The 14,247-nt window shown below is 36.9% G+C and overlaps 1 protein-coding gene across 1 annotated transcript in view; it reads left to right on the top strand.

Annotated features, from left to right (window-relative positions):
• GABRA3 (gamma-aminobutyric acid type A receptor subunit alpha3) overlaps positions 1-14,247 on the top strand; it is a 211,036-nt gene that overhangs the window by 131,398 nt on the left and 65,391 nt on the right. Inside the window, exon 5 of the mRNA XM_070257543.1 lies at positions 10,454-10,674. Coding sequence (XP_070113644.1) covers positions 10,454-10,674 — 221 coding nt within the window. The remainder of the gene's footprint in view (positions 1-10,453; positions 10,675-14,247) is intronic.

Below are 14,247 nucleotides of genomic sequence, written 5' to 3'. Positions count from 1 at the left end.
CCACCAGTAGTCTAATTTTTATCTGTCACAGTACATGTGTGGCCCTTTACCCCTTTTGTCCACCCCCCAAATCCCTTCCCCTCTGGTAACTACTAGTCTGTTCTCTTTATCCACATATTTGTTATCTTCCACATATGAGTGAAATCATGCAGTATTTGTCTTTCTCTGTCTGCCTTATTTCACTTAACATCATACCCTTAAGGTCCATCCATGTTGTTGCAAATGGGACAACTTAGTCTTTTTTATGATTGAGTAGTATTCTATTGTATATATATACACCACATCTTCTTTATCCATTCATCCGTAGAAGGGCACTTGGGTTGCTTCCATGTCTTGTCTATTGTGAATAATACTGCAATGAACATAAGGGATCATAAATCTCTTTGGATCAGTGATTTCAAGTTCTTTGGGTAAATACCCAGGAGTGGAATAGCTGGATCATATGGTATTTCTATTTTTAATTTTTTGAGAAATCTCCATACTATTTTCCATAGTGGCTGCACCAGTTTGCATTCCCACCAGCAGTGTATGAGGGTTCCCTTTTCTCCACATCCTATATAACATTTGTTGTTTTTAGTCTTGGTAATTGTAGCCATTCTGACCGGTGTAAGGTGATATCTCATTGTAGTTTTGATTTGCATTTCCATAATAATTAGTGATGTTGAACATTGTTTCATGTGTCTATTCACCATCTCTATATCTTCTTTGGAAAAATGTTCATATTCTCTACCCACTTTTTGATCGGGTTGTTTGTTTTCTTGCTGTTGAGTTGTATGAGTTCTTTATATATTTTGGAGATCAACCCCTTGTCAGATAAATGACTTGCAAATATTTTCTCCCAGTTGGTGGGTTGACTTTTCATTTTGTCCATGGTTTCCTTTGCTTTGCAGAAGCTTTTTAGTCTAATGTAGTCCCATTTGATAACTTTTTCTTTTGTTTCCTTGCCCAAATAGACATGGTATTTGAAAAGATCCTGCTAAGACCAATGTCACATAATGTACTGCCTATGTTTTCTTATAGGAATTATAAGGTTTCAAGTCTTACATTCAAGTCGTTAATCCATTTTGAGTTCATTTTTGTATATGGTGCAAGATAATGGTCTACTTTCATTCTTTTGCATGTGGCTTTCCAGTTTTCCCACCACTATTTATTGAAGAGACTTTCTTTCTCTGTTGAATATTCTTGACTCCTATGTCAAAGATTGACTGTCCATAGATGTGTAGTTTTATTTCTGGGCTTTCAATTCTGTTCCATTGACCTGTGTGTCTGTTTTTGGGCTGGTACCATGCTGTTTTGATTACTATAGCTTTGTAGTATATTTTGAAGTCAGGGATTGTGATGCCTCCAGCTTTGTTCTTTTTTTCTGAGGATTGCGTTGGCTATTTGGGGTCTTTTGTTGTTCCATATACATTTTAGGATTCTTTCTTCTATTTCTGTGAAGAATGTCCTTGGGATTCTGATTGGGCTTGCACTGAATCTGTAGGTTGCTTTAGGTGTTATGGACATTTTAAATATGTTTATTTTTCCAGCCCATGAATGTGGAATATCTTTCCATTTGTTTATGTCTTCTTCAATTTCATTTAATAATGTCTTATAATTTTCAGTGTATATGTCTGTCACATCTTTAGTTAGGTTTTTTTTTTTTACGATTGGCACCTATGCTAACACCTGTTGCCAATCTTCTTTTTTTTCCCTTCTTCTCCCCAAAGCCACCCAGTTCATAGTTGCATATTCTAGTTGTGAGTGCCTCTGCTTGTGCTATGTGGGATGCTGCCTCAGCATGGCCTGATGAGTGGTACCACATCCACACCCAGCATACAAACTGGTGAAACCCTGGGCCACCAAAGCAGAGCGTGGCGACTTTAAGACTTGGCCACGGGCCAGGCCTCTGTTTGGTTAAGTTTATTCCTAGACATTTGATTCTTTTTGTTCTGATTGTGAATGGGATTGTATTCTTGATTTCTCTTTCTGCTAGTTCATTGTTAGTGTATAGAAATGCAACTAATTTTTTAAATTGATTTTGTACCCTGCAACTTTGAAGTAGTTTTTGATTATTTCTAATAGTTTTCTGATGGATTCTTTAGAGTTTTCTATATATAGAATCATGTCATCTGCAAACAGTGAGAGTTTCACTTTTTCCTTTCCAATTTGGATTTCTTTTATTTCTTTTTCTTGCCTAATTGCTCTGGCCAAAACCTCCAGTACTATGTTGAATAGGAGTGGCAAGAGTGGGCACCCTTGTCTTGCTCCTGTTGTCAGAGGGATGGCTTGCATTTTTTCACCATTAAGTATGATGCTGACTGTGGATTTGTTATATGGCCCTTATTATATTGAGATACTTTCCTTTTATAGCCATTTTATTGAGAGTTTTTATCATAAATGGATGTTGGATCTTTTCAAATGCTTCCTCAGCATCTATTGAGATGATCATGTGATTCTTTTTCCTCATTTTGTTAATGTGGTGTATCAGATTGATTGATTTGTGGATGGTGAACCATCCCTGTGTCCCTAGAATAAATCCTACTTGATCATGGTGTGTGATCCTTTTAATGTATTGCTGTATTCGGTTTTCCTATATTTTGTTGATGAACAGTGATCAATGTTCATCAGTGATATTGGCCTGTGATTTTCCTTCTGTGATGTCCTTGTCTGGTTTTGGTATCAGGGTAAAGTTAGCCTCATAGAATGAGTTAGGAAGTGTTCCATCTTCTTCAATGTTTTGGAATAATTTGAGAAGGATTGGTACTAGATCTTCTTTGAATGTTTGGTAAAATTCTCCAGAGAAGCCATCTGGTCCTTGACTTTTGTTTTTTGGGAGGTTTTTGATTACTGTTTCAATCTCTTGTGATTGGTCTATTCAGATTCTTTATTTCCTCTTTATTCAGTTTTGGGAGATTGTATGACTCTAACATTTTATCCATTTCTTCTAGGTTATCCAATTTGTGGGCATATAGTTTTTCATTGTATTCTCTTATAATCCTTTGCATTTCTGTAGTATCTGTTGTAATTCCTCCTCTTTCATTTCTAATTTTATTTATTTGAGCCTTCTCACTTTTTTTCTTGGTGAGTCTGGAAAAGGGTTTGTCAATTTTGCTTATCTTCTCAAAGAACCAGCTCTTAGTTTCATTAATCCTTTCTACTGGTTTTATTGTCTCTTTTTCATTTATTTCTGCTCTGATTTTTATTGTTTCCCTCCTTATGCTGACTTTGGGCCTTCTTATTCTTTTTCTATTTCTGTTAGGTGCAGTTTAAGATTACTTATTTGAGATTTTTCTTATTTGTTGAGGTGGGCCTGTATTGCTATGAATTTCCCTCTTATGACTGCTTTTACTACATCCCATAAGAGTTGGTATATAGTATTTTCACTTTCATTTGTCTCCAGGTATTTTTTAATTTCCCCTTGGATTTCTTAATTGATCCAGTGGTGGATCAGTAGCATGCTATTTAGTCTCCACATATTTCTGGCTTTCCCAGTTTTTTTGTTGTAGTTGATTTCCAGTTTCATTGCACAATGGTCAGAAAAGATGGTTGAGATTATGTCAGTCTTCTTAAATTTCTTGAGGGTTGCCTTGTTTCCCGACATATGGTCTATCTTTGAGAAGAATGTGTATTTTGCTGTTTTTGGATGGAATGCTCTCTATATGTTTATTAAGTCCATCTGATCAAGTGTTTTATTTACATATACTATTTCCTTGTTGATTTTTTTGTCTGGATGATCTGTCCCTTGTACATGGGGTGTTGGAGTCCCCTACTATTATTGATCCCTTTGGGTCTGTTAATAATTGCTTCATGTACTTTGGTGGCCCTGTGTTAGGTGCATATATATTAATATGTGTTGTGTCCTCTTGGTCAAATGTCCCTTTTATCATTATATGCTGCCCCTCTTTGTTTCTCATTGTTTTTTAACTTGGATTGTTTTTTAACTTGGAGTCTGCTTTGTTTGATATAAGTATGGCAATACTTGCCTTCTTTTTTTCCCATTATCTTGTAATATTGTCTTTCATCCCTTCACTCTGAGCCTATGTTTGTCTTTAGGGCTGAGATGGGTTTCCTGGAGGCAGAATATGATTGGGTCTTGTTCTTTAATCCATTCAACTACTCTGTCTTTAGATTTGAGAATTCAATGCATTTACATTTAGAGTGATTATTGATATATGAAGGTTTAATGCTACCATTTTATCTCTTGTTCTCTGGTTGCTCTACATTTCCATTGTTTTTCTTCCTTTGTATTTCCGACTACCATTTCATTTGGTGGTTTTCTGAGGAAGTTTTCTCTCTTTTTGTGAATTGTGGCTCTACTCTGATTTTTTGTTTAGTGGTTACCATGAAGTTTATATAAAACATCTTGTAGATGAAATAGTCCATTTTCTTATAGCCTCTTATCTCCATTAACCTAAGCACGTTCCATCCCTTTTCTCTCCCCTTCTGTGTTATTGCTGTTATAAATTGTTCTGTTTTTAATTTTGTGAGTTTGTGACTAAGTTGAAGTGTTTATTGTTAATTTGATGCTTTCTTTCTCTATATCTTTTAAGTTATAATTGAGTATTGGCCTCCCTGTTCTGTTAAAGAGCTGCAGTTTTCTGTTTATTTCTGTCTACATCCTTGCTCAAATCTTTATAGACCTTTGCTTTTTTGTTTCCAGTGTGAGGCCATCTTTAATTATTTCTTATAGGGGAGGTCTAGTGGCAATGAACTCTCTCAGCTTTCATTTGTCTGGAAAAGCTTTTACTTCTTCATTGTATCTGAAGGAAAGTTTCACTGGGTAGAGTATTCTTGGCTGAAAGATTTGTCTTTCAGTACTTTTAACATATCATTCCATCCTCTCCTAGCCTGTAGGGTTTCTTCCCAGAAATCTACTGAAAGCCTGATAGTGTTTCCTTTGTAGGTTATTTTCTTCTGCCTTGCTGCTCCTAATACTTTTTCTTTGTCGTTGCCTTTTGCCATTTTTAATATTATATGCCTTGGAGAGGGTCTTTTGGTATTGATGTAATTAGGCATTCTGTTAGTTTCGTGTAGTTGTAAATCCAGATCCTTCCCCAGGTTTAGGAATTTCTCAGGTATTATTACCTTAAACAAGCTCATTGCTCCTTTCTCCCTCTTTTCTCCCTCTGGAATACCTATAATCCTTATGTTGCTTTTCCTAATTGAATTGGATATTTTTCAAAAAATTCCTTCATTTTTTTAAACTCTTAGTTCTGTCTCCTCAACTGCCTGTAGAATTCTATTTTAATCCTCTAAATCACTAATTCCCTCCTTCAGAACATCAGCTCTATTTCTGAAGGGTTTTTAGATTATTTTCTTATTTCATTAATTGTGTTTTTCATATCCAGAATTTCTGTTTGAATTTTTTTTTATAGTTTCGATCTCTTTGGTGAAGAGATTCATTTTATTTCTGAGCTCAGTGAACTGTCTTCATGGGTTCTCCTGTAAATCATTGAGTTTCTTTATGACAGCTATTTTGAGTTCTGTGTCATTTAGTTTGTAATTTTCTGTGCCTTCAGGGTTGGTTTCTAGAGAATTGTCATTTTCCTTCTGGTGTGAATTGTTGCTGCAGTTTCTTGTGGTGTTTGATGAACTAATCTTTTGTTGGAGCATTTGTTGTGCATCGGTTGCAGATTCCACCTGTTACCACTAGGGGGAAGCAGGAGCTGAGTTTATGGTCCCACCCTGTATGCTGGAGGCTGTAGGGGTACTATGGTCACTTGCACCAGCCTGGGGAGTCTTCAAGCCCTTGTGTGGACTGTGCTTGGTGGATGGGGTTTCCTCACCAGGACCGAGCTAGGGCCACTCCTTGGGACCTCAGGGGCATGGTGGGCTCCCTCCCCCTGCTGGGAAACTGATCACGAGTGGGCTAGAGGCTGCTGCCACTTCTTCCTACAGTCGTCGCAGGGCACATTCCCTCTTTTAGGGCACAGCAGTACACTGGGCGCTCGCTCAGGCCTGGAGTGCACTTGCACCAGTGTGTAGATCTGCTGCCATCTCTGCTTGTGGGTCCCGCCAGCTGCTGTGCTTGATGATTGGAATTTCCTCATCAGGATTGAGCTAGGGTCCCTCCTTCAGGCTGCAGGGGCATGGTGGGCTCCCTCCCCCTGCCAGGAAAGCAATCAGGAGTAGGTGAGGGGCTGCCATCACCTCTTCATACAGTCACCCTGGGGCACGTTCCTACTTTTGGGGTGCTCACGCCATGCTGGACAGCATTCATGCACATGAACAGGTTACCAGAGGAGGGCAAGGGGTGCTCACCTAACTCTGCCACTTCCCAGGGGGCCAGTTCATCCAGTCTCAGATGTACAGCTGTGTGTGTCTCTCAGGTGTTCTGTTGTGCTATGTGGGCTTCCTCAGTTGGTCAATGAATGCCCATTTAGTTGTAGTTCAAAAGGGGGAGAGACAAAGGGAACAGCTCACAATGCTATGTTGTTGATGTCACTCTGTTCACACATTTTAATCATACAAATTGTTGGCCTGATTGGTCTTTCATTTATTGAGTCAATGGGTTTGTCACTTTTTACTTTAATCCCAGTTTTACCTTATATATTTTGAGTCCTTGTTATCCATGCATAAATATTTAGAACTGTTTTTTTTCCACTTGAGATAATTGATTTTATAGTATAATGATATTTAATCCCCAAAGAAAAATGTTCATCTTACAGTCCATTCTATCTTTATTTTATAGTTCTGCCACTTTATTTTGGTTAGGATTTGCCTTTTCATATGTTTCAATCACTTTACTTTTGACCTGTGTTTTTATGTGTCTCTAGGTGTGACTCTTGTATATACATAGCATATAGCTACATTGTTACTTATCCTTAGATTATATTTTGTTTCTACTATCTTATTTTATATATTATTTTCCCCATGTTTTCTATGCTCTATTTTTTCTTGCCTTCCATAGGATTGAAGCATTTTCTATATTCCCACCATTTGGTTTTCTCTACTTTTTTTTTAAGTTTTGTATTCTATTTCTTGTATATTCTTTAGTGGTTACCTTAAATGTTAACATACATACTTGACCTAAAGTCTAATATCTCCACTCTGCCCAAATAATGCAGTAGTGCATTCACCCACATTTTCCTACTACCTCCTTCCATTGAGTGTAGTTGTTTGTTTTGCCTTGTTTTTCTAGCCCTTATTATTGTTTGTGGAGAGCCACTATTAGTTTAGTTTACCCATAAATATGTCAACACTTGTGCTCGCCATTCCTTCTTGCATCTTCCTGCTGGTTTCATTTTCAACTACATGAAGAACTTATTTTAGTAGTTCTTTTCCTAAGGATTCATTCAATCATTTATTTATTCAAAAATATTTATAGAGGACCTACTATATGCCAGGTAAGGTTTTAGGTACTAGAGAATTAGCAGTGAAGAGAACAAAGTCTCTGCTCTCATGGAGCCCCCAGGCTAGTGGAATAAAATAGTAAGCAAGTAAAAATACATTTTTGTCAGTGCTATCTGACAAAATAATGCATGAAGAAAAATAATGCATGGTAAGGGGAAGGGGGATTACTATTTATGATAAGATGGTGAATACTTCTGTGATATGGAGACTTTTGAATAAGGCCTGAATGCTATGAGTGACCCAGCCATGAGAAAAACTTATTTTGTCTAAAATTGTCTTTATTTTGACCTCATTCTATCTGATTAGCTATAGAATTCTTTGATTTCTATTGTTGTTTCAAGAAGTCTGCTATGAAATTATTTCTTTGTAGGTAATATGTCTTTTCTATTTTGTTGTTTTTAAGATATCCTCTTTGGTATTCTTCAAATCCTCTATGTGTTGGCTTGGATCTATTTTATTATATTGAGCTTGCAACACATTATTATTCTTGAAGATATGGAAGCATATATTTCAATAATTCTGAGACTCTTTCATCCATTAGTACTTTAAATACTGTTTCTCTTCCATTTCCTCTCTCTTCTGTAACTTGTGAATTTTATTAGATTATGCTGAACCTTTCCCTTTTATCCTCCATGGTACTACACCTCTCTTTTATGTTTTATTAATCATTTATCTGTCTGAAATGTACACTGAGCAATTTTTATTCATATGTATTTTCCAGTTCACTAGTGTCACTTCAATGATACCTAATTTTCTATATACCATCTCCATTGATTTTTTATGTTCAATGACTATTTTTCTTTTACAGAAGGTCTACTTCAAATAGATCTTTTTGAAATCTGTTTTTTCTCACTCCCACCCCATAATATTTGGATCTTTTCTCATGTTCTCAATCTCTCCTTTGATGTCTTTATCATTTTAATGATGTTCCTTTATAATATCTATTTGATTATTCTGTTCTATGAAGTTCTTGGAGAGGGTCTAATTCAGTTATATGTTTTATCAGCTGACTCTTGCTCCTGAGCATTTCCTTAGGTGCCTTGTTGTGGTGGTTGTAAGCTTATTTTCAGCAAGCATTTATTTGTGGTCTTGTCCCCCCCAGTGTTTTTGTGTTTGCTTTTGCAAGTCAATCTAGATGTATTCGTATCCTAAGACCAATTTTTATGTTAATTTCTCAGTTTGTAAGCCTCAAACTGGGTAGATAGTGTACATTTAAATATCAATCCCATGTAAGATTAGGCTTGAGGTACCTAAATCAGTAGGAATGCTTCCCCTAAACACCTCTCTATTCAGAATCCTTGCTTGGATAGACATGTTTCCTTTCTGAATTTTCATGTTGTGGATTGATTTTGTCCAGTTCATTTTATCTAATTCCCCCTTTTGTTGAGGTTGGAGTCCCTCATGATCCTGGTTTTCGGTGGGAGTCTAGTTCTAGCCTGTCACCTGGCACAGTTCTGGTTTACACCTGTTGTTCTGATATAATTATTGATAAAGCCTCCCCTTACTCTCAAAAGTGTTCCAGTTTAGACAATAAATTATATAATTTCCTAATCTTAGGTAGCAGTGTGCTTGGTGCAGTGGAGGAAGAGAAAAGTTAGACTGGCTAGTTTGTAGAGGGAAGAGTGGTTGGAGAAGAGCTCAGAGAGGAAGGCAAAGGACAGTTTATGAAGTGCTTTCTACGTAAGGGAAGGATATTGGGATTTATTCCAGATGTGATTGGAAGCTATTAAGGGATTTTAAGATGCATCTGACTGCTTCTTTATTTCTCCTGGCTACCTAGAGGTGTCCCCCATGCCTTATGTAGTTTAGTGGTCAGTCAAGGATTTGGGCAGAGTTTGTACTCAGATTTTGAGACTCACTCTCTCAGTGATTCTCTTGCTTCTAGGGCCTCACCCTGAAGTTTCAGCCCTTTGGCCAGCCTTGAGCTCTACCCTCTGAGATATTAAGCCAATAAGTTTTCTGATTTCTGCCATACTCACAAACATCACCCAGCACAGTTCTGTCATCTGTCATTTAGTGGAAGACTCCTCTATTGTTTCTGCTTCCATTTTTTCAACTGATCCCCAAGGGCTTCCTCATGTGTGTATAGTGTAGTGGTCAGCCAGAATTTGGGACAGAGAGTATTGACAGATTGGGGGTCCTATCCCTTCTGTGACTCTCTTGCTTCCAGGGCTCCCACTCCTAAATTTCCAGATTATCTGACACCTTGAGCCAGTAAAGGTGTGATAACTGTCATGGGAATTTTAGGTTTGGGGGAGCACCTTCAAGAAAGAAAAGCCACAGACTCACAATTTTAAGCTTTTGCTGCTGCCATCTATCAAGGGTAAACTTTCCTCAAGTTTTTGTCTGCTTTTAGTCATTCTCTATTGCTTTCAAATAGTTCTATTTTTTTGTTCGAATTTTCTAATTAATAGCCACAGGAAGGTATATCCAAGAGATTTAGTCTGCTGTTACCAAAACCTTGAACATTTTGTCATTTTAATTTGTGTTAGATTAACAACCATTTTGAAAATTTTCTTCATGTTTATTAGCAGCTTTTATCTATTGCATGAATTTTCTGTTCATGTCATTTACCCATTTTTCTATTTATGTTTGTTTTTATCTTATTTATCTGTAAGAGTTGCTTGTTTATTAAAGGTAATAAAATATTAACTCAGATATATTGTTATTTTGAGGCTCAAATGAAATGTGCTTTAAAATTTAAGGTTTTGGTTTCATGGTGATTTTGTATTCGCCTTTGATGTTCATATGGGATCATTTAGTAGAAGGGACAAGTAAGGAGTTTGTTCTTACTAGAGATGTCACTGCATAGAGAAAGGAGCACTTGACTTTTCATAAGGCAAAGTCTTGTGGTCAGCTTGTATGATGTGCAGGGCAGTGTTGGCAGTGACCTTCCTAAGTAAAATCTTGTCAGACATATCATCTCTGTACTTATTGATCACGATGGCATTATTTTTCAATCATAATCATTTGCTGTATTCACAAGTAATTACTGTTAATAGATTGCTGCTTCTCTGCATCAGAGGAAATATTGCAAGGTAATTAATATTTGCTAAGGGCACTGTGGGTCCTCACCATAACTCTATTAAAACATTGTTCTCTCTCTTTTTGTCCCTAGGAGTACACCATTGATGTATTTTTTCGACAGACATGGCATGATGAAAGACTGAAATTTGATGGACCCATGAAGATCCTTCCACTGAACAATCTCCTGGCTAGTAAGATCTGGACCCCTGACACCTTCTTCCACAATGGCAAGAAATCGGTGGCCCATAACATGACCACACCTAACAAGCTACTCAGGCTGGTGGACAATGGAACCCTCCTCTACACGATGAGGTCAGAGAGTGGTACCCCCACCCCCACTTCTAAAGTATACCAGGAGTAGGACTGGAGTTGAAAGCAGCATGTTTTAGGCTAGTCATTGAAAATTCTATTCTAGATACACATATAAATAGAGAGTTGGCTATATGAACATTCTCAGACACACAAAGATATATGTTCATGATATATAAGTGTATGCATACTCAAAGTTTCTAAACAACTTAAGACTATATCTTTTAAGCAATATATGTATGCATATAATATATTTCACACTTTTCTAATCCCAAAGCATAAAAAACATCACAATTTTATGTTTTTCATCACTCTTTATTATGACTAGAGTTGTAGGTATTGAATTTTGCTTTAAAAAATGGCTTTGAAAGCATTTCCAGTTCACTAAGAATCTTAACCCCAACACTGAAAGACTTTCTTGGTTCTTGTTTTATGCTTTTGCTAATTCCTCTGCTGTTAGTTGTCACTTCCTGAAGCTCCCTCCCACATTAATAAGTGTGAATTTTAAGTAACAGTGAATAGTTAATAAATGGGAAAATTGTGTGAGAGAGAGAGAGAGAGAGAGAGAGATTAGGGAGAGTGGGGTAGAGGAAAGAGAGAAAATGAGAGAGAAAGAGTAGAAAAGTTGAGAAGATAAAGGAGAAGATGAAGTAAAATAAAATGGCTAAATATTGGGATATCCTAAAAGAAAGAGGAAAAATTGGAGAAAAGGATATAGCAGATGGGAAGAAAGAAAAAGAAGACACAGAGAAGTAGGGAAAGGGACAGTCAAGGAGGAGGAATTATGGATGAGAGAAAGATTAGTAGTTTGATCCATTGATTCATTTATTCATTCACCAAACATGTTTTGACTTCCTGCTACATACATGGCCCTGGACTAGGTTCTAGGTATGCAAACATTAACAAGGCATAGTCTCTGTTCTTAACACAATCACAATATAATAGAGGAAAAAGACTAATAGATAATCACAAAACACATTAACTGAAATAGTAAAGATATGTGTAATTATGAGATGATAGAAAAGGGTCATCTAACCCGTTCTTTTTGGTCAGGTTGAGCAAAAAGTCCCTGGATGAGGAAATACCTAAGCCCCTAGTTATTAGTATTAGCATTTGTTTTTGTATTATTAGCTAAGTAAAATGAAGTCAAGAAAATTGTAGGTGGAAAGTGGTGGGAAAAGAAGAAAGAGATTCTAGGCAGAGAAAACCAAGTGAGCAGTTGCAGGAAACAGAATGGTGTATTATAAGCAAGAGAATGAGTGATCAGTTTCTTATTTTATACGTGGCACTCTAGTAACTGTGTAAAGAATGCATTTGAGGGGAACAAGACTGGAATTAGGGAAAGTGGTTAGGAGACAGCTTAAATAGTCTAGGTGAGGAGTAGTGCAGTTCTGATTCAGAGCAGTGAATTAAGATGGAGAAGGGGACGTACGCTGAGGAAATAGACAGTAAAAACAGTCAATGTCAGAAGAATGATAGTGAGGAGGAGTCAAAGTAGTAGGTACCCAAGTAACATGGGAGAACAATGGTGCTACAAACTGGGGTATATTATATGAGAATTAAGAGAAATTTAAATAGGATAAATCTGAAAGTTTAATTTTGGACAAAATTAAGCTTAAGGAGATTGTATCCAGGGATAGAAGTCTAATAGCAGTTGGGTATAGAAATCTTAAGATCAGGAGAGAGATACAAGCTAGAGACGTAAAATTCAGTATTGTCAGTATGTTGTGACAACCATGTGCCATGTGAATGGATGTGATCACTTCAGGAAGCTACATACAGTAAGAAGAAAATCATGCCAAGGATCCAATCATGTAGCATTAACTATCTTTAAGGCAGGAGGGGAGAAAAAAGAACCTATGTAGGAGACCAAGAAGGAAAATTAAAGAAGGTGTTAATAGAACAATTAGTGTGCAGTATCTTGAAAGCCAAGTGTGGTAGTCCATACGGCTACTTCCAATATTTCTAGTTCACCTCCTTCAGGGTATGTGGTAGTATTACACTTCCATGCAGCATTGAAGTTAGGTGTGGACAAATCACTTGCTTTGGCTAACCAAATGTGAATAGAAATAACATGTGTCATTTCTGAGGGAGGAGGGGAAACTTTTAAGAGCCAGGACATGATTTTTCATGTTCATCTCCCCTGGCCACAGTGAGTAGAATCATGCCAGGTGGTGTTGGGTCTATCATTCTGTCTCCTTTATTGAAGATGACATAGAAGAGAGCACCCCTCCCCACAACCTGAGATAGACAAATAATGTGAGTGATAAGTAAATCTTTGTTGTTTTAGGACACTGAGATTTTAGAATTGTTTGTTACTGCATATTAATATAACCCATTTTGACTGATATATCAGAGGAGTAAAGGGTTTCAAAAAGATGAGAGTGATCAATAATAATAACACTGATACTAGCATACTAAGTACAATAGTTAACATCAATATAGTACATAAAGTGTGCCAGGCACTGTTCTAATCATTCTACTTTTGTAATCTAAATAACAACTCTATGAAATAGGTACTATTATTCTCAATTTACAGATGAGGAGACAGAGACAGGGTGGGTAAGAAAATTTTCCAAGATCACCCAGGTTGTAAATGGTTGAGCCAGCATTCGTACTCTGGCAGTCTGGGTACAAGTTTGTGCTGTTTACTATTATTTATACATTTTTCCAACATTGTTGACTATTACAGAGAGATGAAATAATACAGAGAATTAAAAGTGTGTATTATGTTTGGTAACATGGAAGACCTTGATGTTCTTCACATACGCTGTTTCAGTGGAGTGGTTAGTTAGTGCAATGGGGAGCTTTTAGGAGTTTGTATAGAGGTAGTGGAGATAGTAAACACAGAAAATACTTTCTGGGAGCTTATTTAAAAATGAAAGGGATGAGTATATAATAGATATGTTCAGGGATAAAAGAAATAGTTTCCTTTTTTTTGAATGGAGAGACTGACACATATTTGTGACATAGCAGACAGGGGCTAGTAGAGAGACAAAGATTGAAGATACACTAGAAATAGGATGTTGCTGACATCAAGTTCCCAGAGAAAACCATAAGGGGATGGTATCAACACTACAGTGAAAGTTTAACTTGTAAAGGAAGAGGGAAGCCTCTTCTCACACTGCGTGAAAAGGTATGAGATAAGACAAAAATGTTGAAAAGAAGGTGGGGAGGATAGAACAGAGTAGAAGTATGAATGGTTATAATGTATGAAAGAGAGTTTGGTGAGAATGCAGCATAAGTGGAAGGATAGATAGAAGAGAGATACTTGTAATAAAGTGCATAAAAGAGAAGATGAGAGTGTATGCAATTGTGGAAAGAATGAAATGGAGTAGATATACACAGAAGAGAGGATGTATGGAATGAGGTGTTTGGAGGGATGGAATGATGATGAGATGTGGATGGGTAAAAGGAAGTAAGAAAATGCAATAGAAGCTAGAGGGAAGAGAGAATGATGGGCAGGAAAGGAAATGAACATAGAAATTGAGAATAGTCAAGGAGAAAGAATAGAGAATGAATGAGGAGAACAGGATAGCAGAGAAACAGAATAATAAAAGGAAAAAAGGATAGATG

Source organism: Equus caballus, chromosome X (assembly GCF_041296265.1).
Source record: "Equus caballus isolate H_3958 breed thoroughbred chromosome X, TB-T2T, whole genome shotgun sequence".
Classification (NCBI taxonomy): Eukaryota; Metazoa; Chordata; class Mammalia; order Perissodactyla; family Equidae; genus Equus; species Equus caballus.
Note: the sequence above shows the minus strand (reverse complement) of the source record. Positions and strands in the feature narration are given on the sequence as shown.